This window comes from Aptenodytes forsteri, unplaced genomic scaffold, assembly GCF_000699145.1.
Source record: "Aptenodytes forsteri isolate BGI_AS27 unplaced genomic scaffold, ASM69914v1 Scaffold375, whole genome shotgun sequence".
In the NCBI taxonomy this organism is placed as follows: Eukaryota; Metazoa; Chordata; class Aves; order Sphenisciformes; family Spheniscidae; genus Aptenodytes; species Aptenodytes forsteri.
Genome location: NW_008795869.1, coordinates 271,755 through 290,715, shown reverse-complemented (window position 1 = coordinate 290,715; position 18,961 = coordinate 271,755). Strand labels below are relative to the sequence as shown.

The following is an 18,961-nucleotide window of genomic DNA, read 5'->3' as shown; positions in this document are numbered from 1 at the left end:
TTGGATTATATTTAAGCCCCTTATTATCCCATTGCCAGCTAGCATTGTTTCCACCAAGCTGTTGAAACCTTAAAGGATTCAGAGGTTCTGCCATGCTGATGAATTTCAGTCTGCTCTGTGACTTGTTTCAATTAAGAAATTTAGGACCAAGAAGTGAGGTTGCTCTTGCATTAAGAAAAAGATGAAGGTGGTCCCCAGCTGCGTGCTCCTGCTCCATACGGCACTGCTGAGAAGGCAGCTGCCCGAGGGAGCTTAGATAGCTGAAAACCATCCTCAAAGCAAATGTTGTTTGCAGTCTGTAGGTGTAGGGCTGCCATTTACCAGCCAGACCCAGCTTGCCACGTCACTGGGGAGCTGTGCCAGCGCAGGGGATGGGGCAGGAACACCAGGCGTGGGTTAATGTGGGAGGCTCAGGCAGGCTGGGTCAGATGAGGATGCAGCAGAAACAGCCTGAGAAAAGCAATGGCGTGCTTTCAATGTATAGGTCGAATGCAGTTTGCAGGTACACAACATGGGGAAAAAATGGTTAACTGAAGAATAAAATACATCATATCCTGCTCTACCACAGAAAGCATTTTTGTTTGTTTCATGCAATGCTGGTGGGAGAAATGACCTAGTGTCTATTGTAAGAATAAATGAGAAAAATGTGATTATCGATGGCTTCCATCTTTTCCTTCTGGTTACTGTCACAAGAGACAGTACTGTTTGCCAAAGCGGTATTTCATTATGTTTTATCTATTGTTCATGCTTTATCAGTTTATTATTTTTCTGCCCATACATAGCATATGACAGAATATTAAAGAAATTCGACTTGGAAGACATTCTTTCACAGAAGAATAATAGTTTTCACTGCGTTTCACTGTTTCATGCATACATGTACCATGTTCTGGTTTATAACAGCATTACATTTGTTTTTAAGACAGTAAACAATGTCCACTGATCTCAGTAGACAAACAGCCATGATCTTCAGCAGGCAATCAGTCTGTTCAGAAACGAAATCACTGTTCAAAGGGTCTGGGACCAGATATGCACAGTCTGTTTCTGCAATCAGTTTACGTTGTCAAAATGCGAATATGTCACCGTTCAGCTTAATGGATCCTGATTTTGGCATTTGGGTTCACATTGCATTTTTGTTGGCTATCCCCAGATACTTTCTTTTTAAAAAGAGACCCCACAGCTAGGACCATGTTTGCTTTGTGACCGGTGCTCTGTAAGTTCTGTAGAATTTTTTTTCTGGTATGTCTTAAACTGTGGGACAAGAACTGGAAAATTCTCTTGTAATGCTTGTGGTTTGGGTCTGGCTGGGATGGAGTTAACAACAGCTTGCCGAGAAATTAAAGAAGAATGTTTTAGATTTTTGAACAGAAAATAACTTGTTTTCAACAATAAAAGCTAAAAATATCCAAGAGAGAAATATATACTTACATAGGATAAGAAAGGATATTTGTATAAATTTAATAAAATTAAAGTTTCTTCTTTAAATATATTTTATTCCAAACATGGACTTGAAAGGAAATTGTAGAATAGCAGAGGGAAAGGCCACTTGTTTGTTCTGTCCCTGTTGTTTCATGAAGACAAGGAATTTACAGAAGGAAAAGGAGATTGTGCCGTCCCAGAGAGCCTGAATGACCAAGAGCAGTAGTAGGGATGGTAGGAAGTGTCTGAAGTGGAGATGGGTGTGGGGCACCTAGGAAAAAGACTGAGACACTGCTGAGAACAGCAGGAAACGGGGACCTAGATGAGCTTTGTGGTTTCTGTAAAGACAGATGTTTAGTAGGTGTCCAGAAGAGAGTATGTGGAATTGCACCTCCAGCACAAGAAGGATGTTGTTAACCAGGTGGCTCAGTGGAGGGCCACCACCAGAGTCAGGGAGCTGGAGCCTGTGAAACAAAGCTGGCGGAGGTGGGCTTGTTTAGCCTGGCAATGACCGAAGTTAAGGTGAACCCTACTTTATCTGAACAAATAATACAGTCCGTATGTTCTTCCTGGTGTTACTTGCTTTTACCATAAATTCACATTATGCAATTCATAGGTTCTTGGCACATCTTAGGGGTTTTGAAACAAAAGGGCATTTGCAGAGGCAGTTAAGGGAAAATATAAAAGTATAGCAAGTGTAGTCAAGGACAGTACGAAGTTACCATCATGGATGATTCCTATAGCTCCTTGGTCCCCAAAACCCCTGGGTCTCCCAAGGTACGAACCCTTTTTTTAAGGAATGGAGATACAGCATGAGCTAACTTGGCTGGTTAATGACATTCAAAAAATCAAAAGACCAAGGTCATGTTATTTACAGGTACTCCATCTAAGGTGTAGATACACCTCTTTTTATCAATTAATCTGTTCATGAAAGACAAATATATCAGAGTTTCCTTTATAGCATCTTTTCTCTTTAGTATGCATTTCTGCAAAAAGAAATCGTATTTACATAACAGAATGATAACTGTTTTCTCTTGCTTGCACAATTCTTATCATGAAGTTTGGCTAATAAAGGGATTTTGCTTTTCAAAAGTCTGTGAGTAGATGCCGGGGTGTTTTTCTGTCTCTTTTGGGTTTATGGAAATACTTTTTAAAGCAGGTGTAACTATATTGAAAGGTAGGGATGAGCCACATAGAAATTTTGGGTTAAATACTAATGAGGCCATATTTTTCTAAAAGAAATTAGGCAGAGGGGTTGGTGGACAACAGATACGATATGATATAACAGCAAAAAGCTAGCACAACTTTTAATAGTGTTTGTAGAAGTATGTCTTCAAGATTAGGGAGACAGTGTGCATATGAATCAAGTGATACTGTGATCATGTTCCCTTAGGTAAAACCACACAGTCCAGGGGATGTCCTGTTTCCAACCATAATAATTTGACAGACCTGCCTGATAATGGCACCTACAAGTCCTTCCCTCTAGGAATCTGGGATAAATCTAAAGCAATTTCTTCAAAGATCAGTGTATTTGTTTACACAAAGGCATTAAACCCATAGTAGCTGCTCTATAATGTCCTGAACATCTGTAGCTTCCATTTAGCCCAGCTGAGTGCATCTCTGCCTGGAAAAGCAGAGACTGTTGTGCTCACAGCATGCTCTTTCTCCGTGGGTGTCTCTAAATTGGTATGCCCAATTTATCTTCTCTTCCTCTCCCCATTGTCCTTCAGTGGCTCGTCCAAATCCCCTTCCTTTCCTGGGTGTGGGGGACTGCAATGGTTTAACACTTGCATTCTAGGTTGGGCATTTCTTAGCTTGAACCAGGCATGGGGTATAGCCAAGCAAGTAACTCTCTGCTTGCTTCTTCACTGTTACTGACTGTGCCATTGTTTTACTTGTTTTCTGCTTGCTTGCTTTAACAATCCCTTTGCACTAACTCCATGCATTGAAAATCCCCAGTGCAGACATACCACATAGAAACATGAATCTGTTTCTTATTTATCCCTGCCTGGTTTAGTTTTCAAAGCGATCTCTGGTTCTTACCTGAGCTGCGAATGCTTTTAGAGCTCCGCGTACATTGAAGGCTAGGAGAAAGCAATGAATGAAGTAACGTCAGAAAAATATTTCTGTTAGTGGCAAGTATTTAAGTAAGAGTCAAATTAGAAAGCAATGCATAGCTGTGCTTCCCCAGAATATCCCTTCCTCCCTCTGCAGATTGCAGCTTTGGGCCTTCCTGGGTTTCAGGTGGTAATTTTGTATTTAGCATCTTTTGACAGATTTCTCTCCCATTAACTTCAAAAAGTAGCTGGTGAAATTATGTAAATTTTTACTCTCCACAAGAGTGGCAAGAGTTTTGCATTTTAACTGCACGTGTAGCTGAAGCACAATTTGCTTTTGTTCATTTTAAGCCCATTCCCTGCTAATTTCACCTGATGTTCCCAGTCCTTCTGTAGGAAGACCCAGGGAGCAGTTGTTCCCTGTCCTTTCTGATTTTCTAGACCGCTGCTGAGTACCCAGCTGGTATTTTATTGTGGTATTAATTAGAACGGTTACACTTGGGAAGAGCACCAACCAAACTTCACATAACAGAGCCACTGGTACCACACAAGAAGAAACAAAATACTAAGGATCACAAATACTGTCACATTTACTCCAGACAATAATTTTATCGTGGAGAAATGCCATCATCATAAACAAGGCTAGATGAGAGATTCAGTATTTGTCTAGGAAAGATGTGAAATCGTTCATATACTTCCTATACTTCATCCTACACTTTTGGCTTTTGTTGAGTACTTTAGGAGGATACAGATTTTAAAACACATTTAGAAAAGAAAGATTTGTGTAGGTTAGAAAAGAAAAATAGCAACCATGGCAGATTTCTATGGAAGAATAATTGGCCTTTGGAAGGCCAAGTATGTATTCTTTGTATATAAAAATAGAAAATAAGGGGGAGAGGAAATGCTGAGACTGGAGATGGTAGAGCTTCTTTATACAGTATATTTAACACCCTATCACAGAAAGTGAGGCAAAAATGTAATACAGTAGGATGCTATTAAAGATAAAAATTGAATGTGCAATTAGAATAGCTTGAAAGCAATTCCCAAAGATGGTTATTGTCATGCGTCAGGGCAAAACATAATATATCACTACATGGCATCAGAAAGCGGTATCATCTTAATTTTATTGCATAGTGAAGTATAATTTTCTAGGGCAGAATGTTTAGTCCTTGAAGCATCCAGTACAAACTCATGAAATTCTTATATTCCTACCTGGCTTCAGGATGATGCTTTGGTTTATACTGTTGTGCTCGAAAAGGTATTTCAGGTTTCTTCCCCAAGTCTGTAGCTACTAATAAAAAGAATAAGAACTCATTATTTCCTCTTATGTGTAACTTTGACAGTATCTAGCAACTACTGTGAAATAAATTAACCTAATTATATTCATATATGAGGGGAGGCAGTTCAATAGAAAAAGCTAATAGGCTACAATCAGTCTGGCTTAAATGAGTCAGCTAATGATTTCAGTGGGAAACATTTATACTAGTACTGAATGTTACATGGTGAACGTTACAGGTTTTGCTGATGCCAAATATGGCTTAACATAATGGTAAATAATGCAGAATGCTGTACTAGAAGTATTCAGAGGGTTGATAAATCCTTTATATAGGACAGGATAGGTAGGCATTGAATGTATTAATGCAGTCAATACTATTTCTAGCTGAAAATCAGGAAACTGTGCCTTAATCTGCAAAAGGAACTGCCAGAGGGAATTCTGAACTCATTAACACAGAGGTGTAAACAGCATAAAAATCATGTAGCCTGTATCTATCTTCAAAGTATTTCAGAGTAACATTTTTTTCCCATAGACTTCCATGCACACATACACAGCGAGTGGCTTAAACTGTTTTTTCCAAGCTGTATGTACTTCTAAAGAATTGACATGTTTTTAAAACCTTTTTTTTAAAAAAACACCTGTTTTTGTAGCTTTAAAAACCTAAAGCATTAAAAATCTTTCTTTAAAAATTCTCACCCTCAAATTACAGGAGAAGAGCAAGATGGAGAGAAGAGAGACATTCTCTGTGCAGATCCAGTCTTTTCTCTTCAGAATATCCTTCCCTCAGTTTTTTAGGTTCCAACATTCTTATTTTCCCCAGGACCTTAAGACTTTGATTTGCTTAGAACAAACGTGGTACCCTGGTTCCCCAAATAGCTGTAGTTAATGCCAAGTTAAACTCCTTTTTTCCGTTACATCTTCCACAACTGTTGAGGTCACCCTAAATCTCTCTATTCTCAGCAGACGTATACCTGGGGGATGTCTCTTACTCATTTAAATACAGAGCCAGATGGCCTAATGCTACACAGCAGGATAGATGTCAGGTTCCTATACTGATTACTTCAGCTGGAGTTTTAATGATAGAATATTTTGTTCTTGGAATGTGAAGGAAAGACAACAATTAATATCATATTATTAAGTACTAACCTTGTTCTCTTCCAGGTGCCTATATAAAATGATAACATAGACAGTAAATATTTTTCTTTTGATTACCAACTTGAACTTACCCCAACAGACCCAATTATCTTTTAATTTTAAAAAAATTTATAGACATTCAATCATTAGTACCTGATCACTTTGTCAAAAACTCAGGCTGAATGTTGATCTCAGTCCACTGACAATGAGAACCAAATTTTTAGGGGTATAAGTGAACATGGTTTATCGCAATGATCACTATTTTGTAATGACTACTGTGCATCAGTTTAACTTACGGTATGGTTTTCCATCATTGATCTTGTATTAAATCAAGAGATTGATTTTGATTGACTGGAGATACACTATCCAAAGATTAAAGTCAGTCATTTCTTTTCAGGCTGCTCCACTGACAATACAATTATTTTTACTGTCATGGCAGATACTTCATTCAAAATCACTGTGTGGAGAGTCTTAATTCAGCATATTATGTTACAAAGAAGTGAATGATAGACAGGTGTCTAGAGACCAAATGTTTGACTCATAAACTTTCACTGTATTTCTGTATTATTTGATTCACACAGGAATAGTAATTATTTTGATTAATTTGATACACACAAGACTATAATACATAAATATTAAAGATAAGAATTTTTTACTCTTTGTTGATGTTCCACCTTGAGTCTTCCTTAAAATTTACTTCCCCAGTAATGTTTTCCCATTACTTAGAAATTCATAGTCTCATTCAGGTTGGAAGGGACCTGGGTAGGTCTCTAGTCCAAGCTCCTGCTTAAAGCACGGTGAACTGCGAGATGAGACTTGGGCTCAGAGCTTTGTCCATCTGGGTCTTGCAAACCTCCAGAACCTAGATTTCACAGCTTCTCTGGGCAACCTGTTCCAACACCCTCATAATTATCCTCATAATTATTTTTTCTTCCTTATTTCTGGTTGAAAACTCCCTCATTTCAAGTTCATTGCCTCTTGTACTTCCACTGTGCACTCTGTAAAGTGCCATGCTCTGCCTTCTTGATAATAATCTCTTAGGCACTGGCAGGCTGCTATTAGGTTCCCCCAGAGCCGCTCCCCTCTCCCGGCTGAGGGAGCCCAGCCCCATCAGCCTCATTTCACAGGGCAGGTGCTGCACACCCTGACTGCACTGGTGACCCTCTGCTGACCCACTCCTCTCTGTCAACAGCAGCCTTGTGCGGTACTCCAGGTGTTGTCCAATGAGTGATGAGTAAAAGGGAATAGTCCCTTCCCTTGATCTCTTGGCTATGCTTCTCTTGATACAGCTCAATATGCTGTCAGCCTTTACAGCTACCAAAGGCACACCAGTGGCTCGTGTTCAGCCTACCGTCCCCAGGTCCTTCTGAGCAGAGCTGCTGCCAAGGGGGTTAGTCCATCCCGGGGCAGGATTTTGCATTTGTCCTTTCCAATTCAAGGAGGCTCCTCTTGACCCTTTCCTCCAGCCTGTCTGGGTCCCGGTGAAAGGCAGTCCTGCTCTCAAACCTATTGACCTGCCGTTCGGTGTCTGAAACCCTGACAAGGGCACGCTCTGTCTCCTCCTCCAGGTCACACTGAAACTATTTATGTCTTTGGAGCTGTATGAATGGGAAGTGATCCAAATTAAATTTTATCTTTTCCATGTTATGAGATATACAATATTTCTCCTTAAGATGTAGCCAAACTAAGAGCCTGTTAGGAGCTGCAGTATTTGTGCAGCTGTACAGTGCCCAGCCAGAAATATTAATTACAGATGTAAGATATTTATTGTTCTTGGGGATGTTTTCATACTGGGTTTGTAATGAGTCAGTATCTAGCATAAGACAAAGCTTTTTGTGTTAAGCCAATATCTCATTTTTCAGCATTAAATGTTAATTACAATATTGCAATCAAACCATGTTTTGTAATGACCTTTCAAACTAAAAGAATTTCTAACCATGGGAGTACTGATGTTCTGGGACAGCCTCCCAGTCAGAGCTGTGGAGAAGAAAAACTCAAAGGATTTGAAAGTTAGAGCTAGACCAGTCTACAGATTGTGCTACAGCCCACTGCGATAGGAAATGGCTGGATTTAACTAGTATAGAGATGCCTTTCTTTCTTCTATTCCCTTACAATGAGATAAAAAGCAATACAATAGAAACATATTAGTGCAGTAAATAGAACATGCAGTGAGAAATACAAAATGCCATAAATTATAACCTATCTCTGAATTTTGCAAACATCCTTTAACACTCTGCATTACTGTAGGGACTGTATCTCTTAATACATCTTAGAGAAACCACTTGTTATAACTAAACCCCTTTATTGCTAAACCCATTTCCTCTGCTTTACTTCATTGGCCCAAGTAGAAAGTGAAGGAACTTGTTAAAAACTTTTTACAGAAACTGGGATCTGAAAAAAAAAACCCCAACCGCTTTCCTTTACCAATCTCTGTGTAAAAGTTACTGCTTTCTGCTTTATATATGCTTACAGGTGAATCCACAGCATTGCCTCTCAGCTTCTGCCCTCTGGCCACAGCCAGCTGGTGCAGGGGTCGTTGGTGGCCGGGCTGCAGGCAGCCATGCTGGGAGGAGAAGTGCTTGGAAGTGTGGGGAGGGAGGGAAGAGCCCTTTCAGCCTCTGTCAGACAGGGGAACTTGGAGCCGCTGCTTCAGCATCGCTGGCGTTGAGAGCACACACGTCTCAGCGGTGCCTGGAGCCGAGAGCTGCCCTTAGTGGAGCTTTGCAGACCGGCTGTGAGGAAGGTGGGTTGTGAGCTGGAGGATGGGGCCAGTGGGAGATGAACTGGGGGATGTACTGGGGCTTACTGGGCTGCCCATGGCTCAGGAGGTTTGAAGATGTAGTGGAGTGTGAGCTTTGGCAGGAGGGCAGGTGGGCAGCGCTGTACGGGCCTGTGCTGGGCTCAGAGGGCAGCGAGGACCATGCATCGCTGTGGCTGTGGTCCCCACCTCACTGGGGAGGGCGGCGAGGGGTTCGGCTGGGGGAAGCCGTAGGGCCACGCAGGCGCCTGAGCAGCAGTTTGGTGGCCCCCTCGGTTGCTGCCGGAGCTATTTTGCAGGCCAGGCTGCCATTTGTCTGAGGTGACAGATTTTGCAGGTCTTGTGAGAGGCCCTAGGGAAGGAGTTTGGGGGAGGAGAGGGAGAAGGAAGCTGGAGGATAATAGGTGAGGTTCATTCTAGATATAAAATTTGTCAGTTTTTTATTTCTCTTCTTGAAAAGGTCATGTTATTTTTGAGGTAGCCTTGTGTTTACATCAGAGTAATACTATTACACTGCTCTATTTACCTTATGATTTCAGTTTTCTGCTTTTAAAAATCTATGTGGAATCTGTGTTTCTCTGAAAGAGAGTGTCTCTCCTGCTGCTTACCATTCATAAGCATCCACAGCATCTGGCAGTTATGAAATACGCTTTTATGTGGCTACTTGGGAAGGTAGCTTTACACTGTATGTATGTTTTTATTTCTGCAAGCAACTTCAGGAACTTACCTTACCATCACAGAGTAGTGGTATTGAAAATGCGACACATATCAAAGATAGATACATTTATGACCCAAAGCTACTATGATTCTTACAGTATTTTTACTTAATAGGCTAAAATACTGTTACAAGAGAGGCTGTGCAGCCATGGAATGTGAATGCTTTTTATGGTCATAATATATACAAAGATGATTACTTACTTCATTTAGTTCCTTAACAGATAGATGTCTGGAAAAGAAAGAATTATATGCAAAACATTTCATTATCATAAAATAAAAATCACTTTGAGTACTTAAATACTTTGATTACATCATCACTGAAAATTAACAGCCCTTGGCAAGGGAAGGATTTTATTACTGCTATAGAAATTCAGAGGTTGGTTATTTTTTTGCATAAATTATTTGCAGGAAAAGATTATGGACTTCCATAAAAAAGAATAGCATCCACTGAATTCATTATGGTAAATGAGAAAAGTCTGTGTTAAGGATTTATTCTGGGAGGAGGGGAGAAGAGATATGAATGTTTATCAGCTTTCTTCACGACTTTTCATCTCATGCCAAAATGTCTTATTACGAACTTTAAAGTCAGCTATAAATGGAGGTAAATTCCTTGAAGAGTTTCAAAAATGAAACATTCACAGAGGCAGAATGGAAAGTGTAGAGGAAAGGAGGTGCAAACCAGGAAAAGAGAAATGGAGAAGGCTCCTCATGGTCCTGATTCAAGTACGAGTTAAGTGTTTTTCTGCCTTCTCCTGGTATACCTGATCAACAGGAATACCTTCCTTTCCTGAAAAGGATCATCAGAAAATATTCTCCCCCAAAAGGGACAATGTTTTGAGTCTGACATCTTTTGTTAGATGTCCTGGCTTTGATGAACACTCATGCTTTTTAGCAACTTGTATCTCATAATAAAAGACTTAGAGGATGTGATTTTAGAAGTTATTCAGCAACATAAGGTGTGGATAGGCATCCAATAGTTTTTTGAAGGCTCCGGGATTTAGTCCCTGCTTAGCTTACCTCCTGGACTGAGAAAATATGAGTTATTTTGCTAAATCAGACAGGGAGAATGCAAAAGGAAGACACGGTATAGAAAATCCTGGGAGCTACTTCTCAACACTTGTTCAGTGAGAAGGAGTCTCTTCCTTGCGCCTGCGCTGAAAACATCAGCATGGAGGGTTAAAGAGGCAAGAAATTTGGGAATGATCTGTTAGGGGAAACTTTCAGGAAGAGAAAGGAGAGGAACTGTTTTGGGTTTGGATAGTTGCTTTTGTGTTAGCTTCTGCAATTTGTTAGCTTGGTCTTCAAGGTCATTATTTGACGTGTGAAAGCCTATATTCAAAACATTGGGTGCATGGTACAGTTAAGCTATAATAAAGGTGTGCTTGTAGGACTGGCCTCCACCACGAGGGGACATGCCACTCGTATGGCCTGCTTACCACAGGCATGTAAAAGTTTAAATCTCACCAAAGCTTCTAAGATACATTCTAGGATCCTGCAAATGCCTGTATTTTTATGAGGCTATTTATAAAGTGTGTAAATAATGATGTGTTTAATTTTTTAAGTCTTCCAAATCTTGTTGGAAAACAGGACTTGCACTGCTAAATCACATCTGCGGTTTGACAGCTTTGCTTACAGTCTAGCAGATAACGGCTGTAGCGCCGTACTCCGCCACACTGCAGCTCATATGTATGTTTTCTCCTTACAAAGCTGTGACTGGACTGAAGATGAGTGAGAAATATTTTGGGTGAAGTGTTTGTGCGTGAAATTTGTGAAGTGCCTTCCCCAGATCATGTGTGGTCTTAGTCTCTTACTCATGTGATTAAAAAAACCTAGTACAATTAAAAAAACCCAAACCTATTAGAAATATTTTGGTATCTATAACTGCAGTGTGGAGTTTGGTGGTTATGATTTTTGCTGCTGCCTTTTAATTCTAGCACAAGAAATTATATGTATTTATATTACAGATTTTGGCTTTATAATAGGACCTTTCAAGTCCAAGTGCTTTGCATACTGATGGCTGCTGGCAAACATGGCTTATAACAGTTCTCACAGAGCTTTCAATGTATGTGCTGCCCTACCAAGGGAGGGGATCAGTCATGGGATTTGGAACTTTGCAGCTATAGGTCAGGTCATGCATCTGGATATGAAGCTACTTCGTATTAATAAAATGTCTTAACAACCAACAGCTTTTGGAGCATAATCCATGAAAGAACGTAAGCACCATTCGGGAAAAAAACCCAAAACATACTTAGAGCTCATTCCTTAAGTATGTACTTAACTTTAAGCAGAAGATTACTTCATTGATTTTTTTAGCTTTTTTTTCCCATGGGATTTGTAGTGACCTTTGTAAAATGAAGCAAAATTCAATCCTGATGAACTGAAATTGAAACTATTTATGGAAGGATGGACAGGATTGACACAGCTCAGTTGTACCCAAACTTCTGGCTGCAATAGGTTTTCGTCGAGAGGCATTGAGCATTATACCCTGTGGCCCCTGGCTGTGCATCATTCCTGTTCCCAGCATGTGTCCACCACCATCCCCATTTATGAATGTGCATTTTGGTCACACAGCAAGAGCATATACGCATCTGGTTACATTGCAGTGAGCAGCATGCATGCTCATCTGACTAGATAACATGTGTTATATGAAAAAAGCAACCAGACTCATAACCTGACATATGCATATGCTTGGTCATACAGCTGGACACAAGCGATTTGTGCTTCAGGACTCAGCGCTCATCCACACTGCCATGTCAGGATGCTGGATGAACATGGGTGATGTATGACAGAGGAGGGCAAGATGGAAAGGGCAAGAAGTGACTCATAGTCTGGGTTCGTTGGTCTCATGGGTGGGAGCAAGACTTCTGGCTACAGATGAGTCATTTCTTTTGCTGAATGTAACGTCCTTGGGATGTGGAGTATCTCTGTATTTCTGTATCTCTGGTGCGGTCAGTGTAGTTTCCCATCACTTGGTTCACCAACTGTGCTAAGCAAGTGCAATTGTTTCTACTTAGAAGTGGTTGCAAAACCTCTAAATGTTAGTAAGAAAAAGTAGGACAAACCTTAAACAAAGTGTTCGTGAGAGTTCCACCTACTTTTCCACTCCTTTACCATTATTTTGGCAGTTTTTTCTTTAAAAAATGCTAGTATCACATTACACTAAATACTTCTCTCAATTATTCACAGCTGTCTAAAGAATAACTTTTTTTTCTTAAGTAAAAGCAGAGGTGCGATGGAGGTAAAGTCTCGTTGTTTGACCAGGGAGAGTGTTTTGATTCTCAGGGAATGAGGACGAGGAATGCATCCGTACCTTGTGACTTTTGCTGATATTGGAAAGGTATGAGCTTGGCTGAGCGTTTTCCTCATGTGAAAGAACTGGCTGCTTATCTTCGGCTCTGGAGGAAGTGGCTGATACTGCTTTGGCAGTGTCTTCAGAGGCCTAGAGAAGTCAAAGGAGAATTTGAAGAACTATTAGGGAATAAAGGAGGTGGAGGGACTGTGCTGTAAGTGCAAGCTCAATAAGTAAAACACTGGAATTTTCCAAGAGCATTTCAATGTATTTGTGCTGAGCTTAGCTCAGGTCCAGGAGCTTCTTGGGGCCCTTCAATAGAAATAGCAATTTTGGATAATGTTCTACATTTGCAAGACATTACTATACTGTGTTACGTGCCACTTAACACCGCTTTTTGTGCGCTTCACCAGTATGTGCCAAGTACAGCTCACCAGTGTTGATATTTCTGGGTGGATATAGCTGTGTATAAGGCCCAGCCAGGGAACACACAGGAAAAAATGCTCTTCATCCCAGAAAACTCACAGCTAACACGTGCCCAGTGTTTTCTGGCAGATGTGGGCACGCTCTGCCCGTGCTCTGAGACCAGCCAGTCACAGCCAGGCTCCAACTGGCAGCTGTCGCACAGAGAGCTTGGGTGAGTAAAAGCGGGGGTGCATCCATCCTGCACTGCAGAGCTGCCCTTCCGCGGTGGGCTCCCGGGGAGGGAGCCTTGTGCGTTTGCATGGTACAGACCAAAATTAAGTCAGGTGAGAGAATTAAGAACCATTTTGGTCACCACAATGCAAATAGAAAAAAATAGTGAAATATTGTGGAATAATGAAATGAGAATGTTCTTATTTCTGCACTTTTACAATTTTGATTTGTGAAGATACACTGTCCTTTTATGGTCTTATTTCATATTTTAACTTAAAGAATAATCTGAACATGTCTGTAATGCGAATCATATTTTAAACTTGTTTACAGCTTTTATGGCAGTCAGTACAGGCACTGAGGAATAAGCTTGTCAGTCCTGGATGACCTTTTGGAAGGATGTCTTAATTGTAGCAGTTATTATTGTTTGGGGCTGAAAAGATCAAGAAGCGATTAATTATTTGTTTGTGGGCATGTAATAGAAAAATATATTCGTAGAATAGAGCTTGGTTTGGCTTCTATGGGAGTAAGTGGCAATATTCCAATTGATTTCTATGGACAAGATTTAGACTTGTAGCAAAAAATTACAGAAAGATTTAAGAGGTAATGAAGTCAATATTATCATGGTGAATAGCCCCTAAGGCAGCAATACAAATTGATGGAAGATTTTTTTCCCAACAATTTATATCTGGGTTGAACCAGATTCAAGATTTCTAGACTTTTGACTTGGTCGTAGGCTCAGCCAAGTTGATGTTAAAGATGCAGGCCTGAGCTCCAGCTATCAACACTTACGGTTCATGTTTTGTTCCCTCCTAATTTCATTTCAGAAGCTAAAAAAGTCCAAACAGAGCCAGGTAGTAAAAGGATGCCGGCTCACTTCTAGTCATCTAGTTACCATGAGCGGTACAGATGGATGTGAGCGTTAATTAGCACTGAGTTCCCCGAGGAACCGCAGGTAAGTGATCTTTTAAGTGATCTTACCGTGGGGGAGGCACAGGGTTCTGGAAAAGAGAGGAATCAAAAAATCTGTGTAAGCTTTTTTCCTTGTTTTACTAAGAGAAATGTAAAGAGTTTAGATTAAGCAGACATGCCTGTGTCAGCAGTCAAAGGGTTTATGTACTCTACAGCACATAACATCATACTTTAATATGCCATTTTAAAATCACTGAGGGGTAAAAGACGTCTACATAAACCATGAATGCAAATACGTGAGATAATATAGAACTGCAGATATGAATTCTCTTACCCTTTAGTTAGTGCTAGAAAAATTGCAGCTGGCTTTTAAAAATATATTCAATGGCAAAATGACCTGTAAAAATTTTGATGAAAGATTCTGCTTACCTGGTGTCCATCTATTTTCACTCTTTCTCCTAAAGAGAATTATTAGTAATTGTTAATAGAGTGCTGTCCATATAATTCACAAATAAAGGTATAGCTTTATTCTGGTATTGTTGTTATGATTATTATTGGCAATCCAGCCCCATCCTTCCCGCTCCTTGGCTCTACCTCCAGAACTCAGCTTCAAGGTCATGTTGCTGTCCCCACAGCATTCATCCTACCTATCACATCTGTATCTCCATAACTTTTCCTGCTATCGAATGGGAAGATTAATTTCTGTGAAGCTAGGGCTGGAAGCTTCGGCGGTTCAGTAGGAGGTTGTTATGTGGGGCAGTGAAGGCAAGTCACAGCCTAGACCTGAGGCGGGCCTAGACCTGAGGCGGAGGTCACTGAAGCTGGGATTGAGTGCATGTTTTCTCCGTTAGCTGTTCTGCACGTGAGGCCAGTGGGCTCTGCGTGAGGCTTATTGCACGTGGCGTGGATTTTGTTTGATCTGTACTTTATTTAGCCTTTTTTAAGGATGGATTCGCGGATGGATTCAGATGCAATTTGTAACTCATTCTCAACCATTTGTGCTTCTCTCCATATAAAACACAAGACTAAGTGTACTTAGATAATTATGGTGATCACAGAAGGGTTGAGAATCTTCTTGTGCTGTAGCCAAGTAAATCTTTTTTATATGAGTATCACTCACAAACATTCATTTCATAAAAGACATAACTAGGAAATAGTTAAAGCAGGAAAAGACAAGTACTTTTGTTTTTTTTCAGCTTAAAATATAAAATAAAGGAAATTAAAAAATCGTGATGCTACTTGATAAAACAGAGTGAACTTTGGTTTTATCTCTGGCTTTCGGAATGGAATATCTGAGGGTGATATTTATTCAGGTATTGTAAATTTAAATATTGTTCAGAGACTTTACATATATGCTTATTGAGTTGTTTGGGATGCATTTTTTGTTTTGATTTTTGTATAGAAATTTATAAAAATCTTGAAAAGCAATGAAAGTATATCTATTTTTTTTGTTTTCAAATTTACCAAAATATGACTGATTATTTAAATGAACATAGGACATCTTACTAATAAAAACCCCTATCTTACTCTATTTGCATTAGATTTTGATTTTGAAAATATTTTCATAAGTTCTACACACTGAAATCCTAACTAATGCAGAAAGACATGCAATATATCTTAAGTTCTCCTTCAAGCAAACCATAACAAATTGCTCTGAATAAAATAATGGTACCTTAAATGTTTACCAATTCTAGAAAATAACTGTTGACAAAAATTCTCCTGTGCTGTTCATGCCATCTTGTGGCAAAGCCACTTAATAGCACTGGGAATGAGAATAAATTAAGATACATTTAATAACAGTGTAGTTATTATCTAAAAATAATAGAGTCCTCTATAAGCACTCTTAGCTCAAGATGTACAAAAAATACATATAAATTGCATTCTCAAGCTGCAGAGTTTACCTGCCTGCACTGTCTTTTGTTCATCTTTCTTAACGTCAGCACACTTCTCATGGAGGCAGACAAATATGTAAATCCAACCTACTAAATCCTGGTGGAATTTGAAGCTTTATCTAAACTGGCAAACTGTCAGTGGGACCTTTCCTACCAATTTCTGCAGATTTTGAAGCTGGCTTACTCAAATTTCTCTCAATTCAGCTTTTTTACAAGCTACATCAGGATTTGCTCACAAGAGTGAGTCTAGCCTTTCATTTTGCAAACTTCATAGTGCTTACTTTCTCATAATCTGTAGGAATTATTTGGCTCTGTTTTGCATTATAGTATGAACTAATAGGAAAAAAACAAATTCTGTTTTGCATGGAATTCTTTGCGTTATTTTTCTGACTGATCAAATATAAATCTCTCTGAAAATCAGCTGTTACAGCAAACATAGAAAGGATCATATTTTTCTGGCTTGGCAACTGCATTCTTTTTGATTGTATTTGCATATAATTCATAGAGTTGAAAATGATAAGAGAAAAAATACCATTCCCTGTCAAGGTTAATCAGATATTTAATCCTTCAGTAGTTGACTTCATGAGATATTGCTACATCTAAAGTATATAAAATATAAAAAAAGTATATAGAAAAGTATATAGAAACCTACTTTTAAAATAATCTTATGATTGAGTAAAACCATAGATTAAAGGATTTAATAGTTGGACACCTCATTAGGTTCTTGAAGAATAAGATAGCAGTCTGTTTCCAATTTCACCACAAGAAACAAAACAGAACAAACAAAAATTAAAGGTACATTGGTGACTCAAAATCATAGGATTTTGAAGCAAATTTACAGGCAATGGTAAAGCAATGGAGAAAAAAAAAATGCTAGGTGATATACCATATAATTAGCATATTCTTAGTAGAAGAACATTGTCAGATAGCTTTTGTAAATAGTTACCCTAGGATGTAAATCCTTAGTAGGAATTGCTATAGTTGATATTACTGTTTAAAAATAGTTATTAGATTATGCTTTACAATATATTCATACAAAATGCCTGAGAAGGATAGGGAGCCAAAAAGCAAGAGAGCATGAGAAGGCGAAGTAAAGCATAGCAGGGATCTTGCAGCCTTTTGATGGAACAGTTCAGGAGACACAGGCTTCCCCCGCCCTTATGTCCTTATAATCGTAGGGAAAAGGAAAACCCGATTTTTAAATTGAATGGCTTCCCCCCCACACCCCTCCTTGAGGAACAGAGAACTCATGAGATAAAATGTATCTATCTCCTTTTGCAAAATAGTTACTTTGATGTTAGATAGTTGAAACAGTATTGCAAATGTTGTAATATGATTATTTTGGAAAGTGGCTGCTGTTTTGAAAACCATGTCTTTTCTATCATCTGCAGTCTCTGCTTATGTACAAAAGCTAAATATAGAAGCAACAATTTCTATTTTTGATTGCAGAAATGGGTAGGGTGTTTTATTATACCTCTAACACTTGGCACGCTCCTTCCCGCCAGAACAGGCATGTGTTTCTGTTAATAAAACAAAATAAAGATGTGATGTTAGTCATCATCCTTGAAACTACGGCTAGTAGAAACAGCGCTGCTCCTGACTGGGATGCCTCTGATGCTTGGTAGATCCCCGTCAGTCAACAAGTGAAAGCAAATGGCGAGGACATTGGTGCAAAGTGAAACAGGAACGGCTCACAGGAACTTGTGCGACCTTGTACGATTGAATGTTAATGTGGCTAAGACTTTAAATAGCCTGCACTTAACTTAAATGATATTACAGAAAAGGGGAAATCTGTTTTTGAACAGGGTTTAAGATCCTTACTTACAGCTGAGTGTTGAGGGGGCTGAGATGTGTGCTGGCTGTTCATTGGGGAAGTGGTACCTGAAGGCCTTAAATAACGTTTATCTGCAAAAGAGGAAGAAAAAGCAAGCCTGAGTAATTCAGTAATACTATGTTTTAAAAAGAAGAGGTTTTAATGTTCAAAATACGTTTTTCAGGTCAGATCTTGCCATTTTTATAGCATTTTATTTTTTTCCTTTTCAGAACTTAACCGTTATTTTAGTAGCTGTATTGAGGACGTAAGCATGACCCTGGTGATAGCTTTATGGTTAACCTCCTCAATGTCGTTCAAAAAAAAAGCCTCCATAAGCTGGTACACATTTGACCTAAACTGTGAATAGATTAGTGAATTTGTTTTTCATTTGAACCTTTTTTCTTGGCAACACTGTTGTGTGTTCTGGTTTTGCCAGGGCTGTTGGGGGCCTTACTCTCTAGAGAGCCTTTTAATTTTTACTTTAGCTTTTAATAAATACTGCACCCATGGGCATCTAAAAGAAATGCACAGGTTGTACACTAGCGTGTGTTTTCGAGTCATTAATTTTGTATCTTGAGGGCATTGTTATTTGTCTAGGAAAGATAGCAAAATGGGATGTTAGCGTTGAGTTTTGCCTTTCTGAAATACATTTTCAGACTTTCCTCACTCTTGTATCCTGCTACATTATAGTTACTGGGCATAACATACTGTGGTGGGTTGACCCTGGCTGGGGGCCGGGAGCCCACCAAAGCCGCTCTATCACTACCCTCCTCAGCTGGACAGGGGAGAGAAAATATAACGAGGCTCGTGGGGGTCGAGGTAAGGACAGGGAGAGATCACTCACCAGTTACCATAATGGGCAAAACAGACTCGACTTGGGAAAATTAGTTTAATTTATTACCAATCAAATCAGAGCAGGATAATGAAAAATAAAACCAAATCTTAAAAACACCTTCCCCCCACCCCTCCCTTCTTCCCGGGCTCAACTTCACTCCCGATTTTCTCTACCTCCTCCCCCCCAGCAGCGCAGGGGGACGGGGAATGGGGGTTGTGGTCAGTTCATC

The 18,961-nt window shown here is 39.6% G+C and overlaps 1 protein-coding gene across 1 annotated transcript in view; it reads right to left on the bottom strand.

Annotated features, from left to right (window-relative positions):
* Positions 1-18,961, bottom strand: part of CLNK (cytokine dependent hematopoietic cell linker) — a 120,177-nt gene that overhangs the window by 7,141 nt on the left and 94,075 nt on the right. The window contains exons 3-9 of the mRNA XM_019473361.1: positions 17,910-17,989; positions 14,262-14,281; positions 12,669-12,797; positions 9,560-9,587; positions 5,896-5,914; positions 4,686-4,761; positions 3,460-3,500 (exon numbers count right to left, since the gene is read on the bottom strand). Coding sequence (XP_019328906.1) covers positions 3,460-3,500; positions 4,686-4,761; positions 5,896-5,914; positions 9,560-9,587; positions 12,669-12,797; positions 14,262-14,281; positions 17,910-17,989 — 393 coding nt within the window. The remainder of the gene's footprint in view (positions 1-3,459; positions 3,501-4,685; positions 4,762-5,895; positions 5,915-9,559; positions 9,588-12,668; positions 12,798-14,261; positions 14,282-17,909; positions 17,990-18,961) is intronic.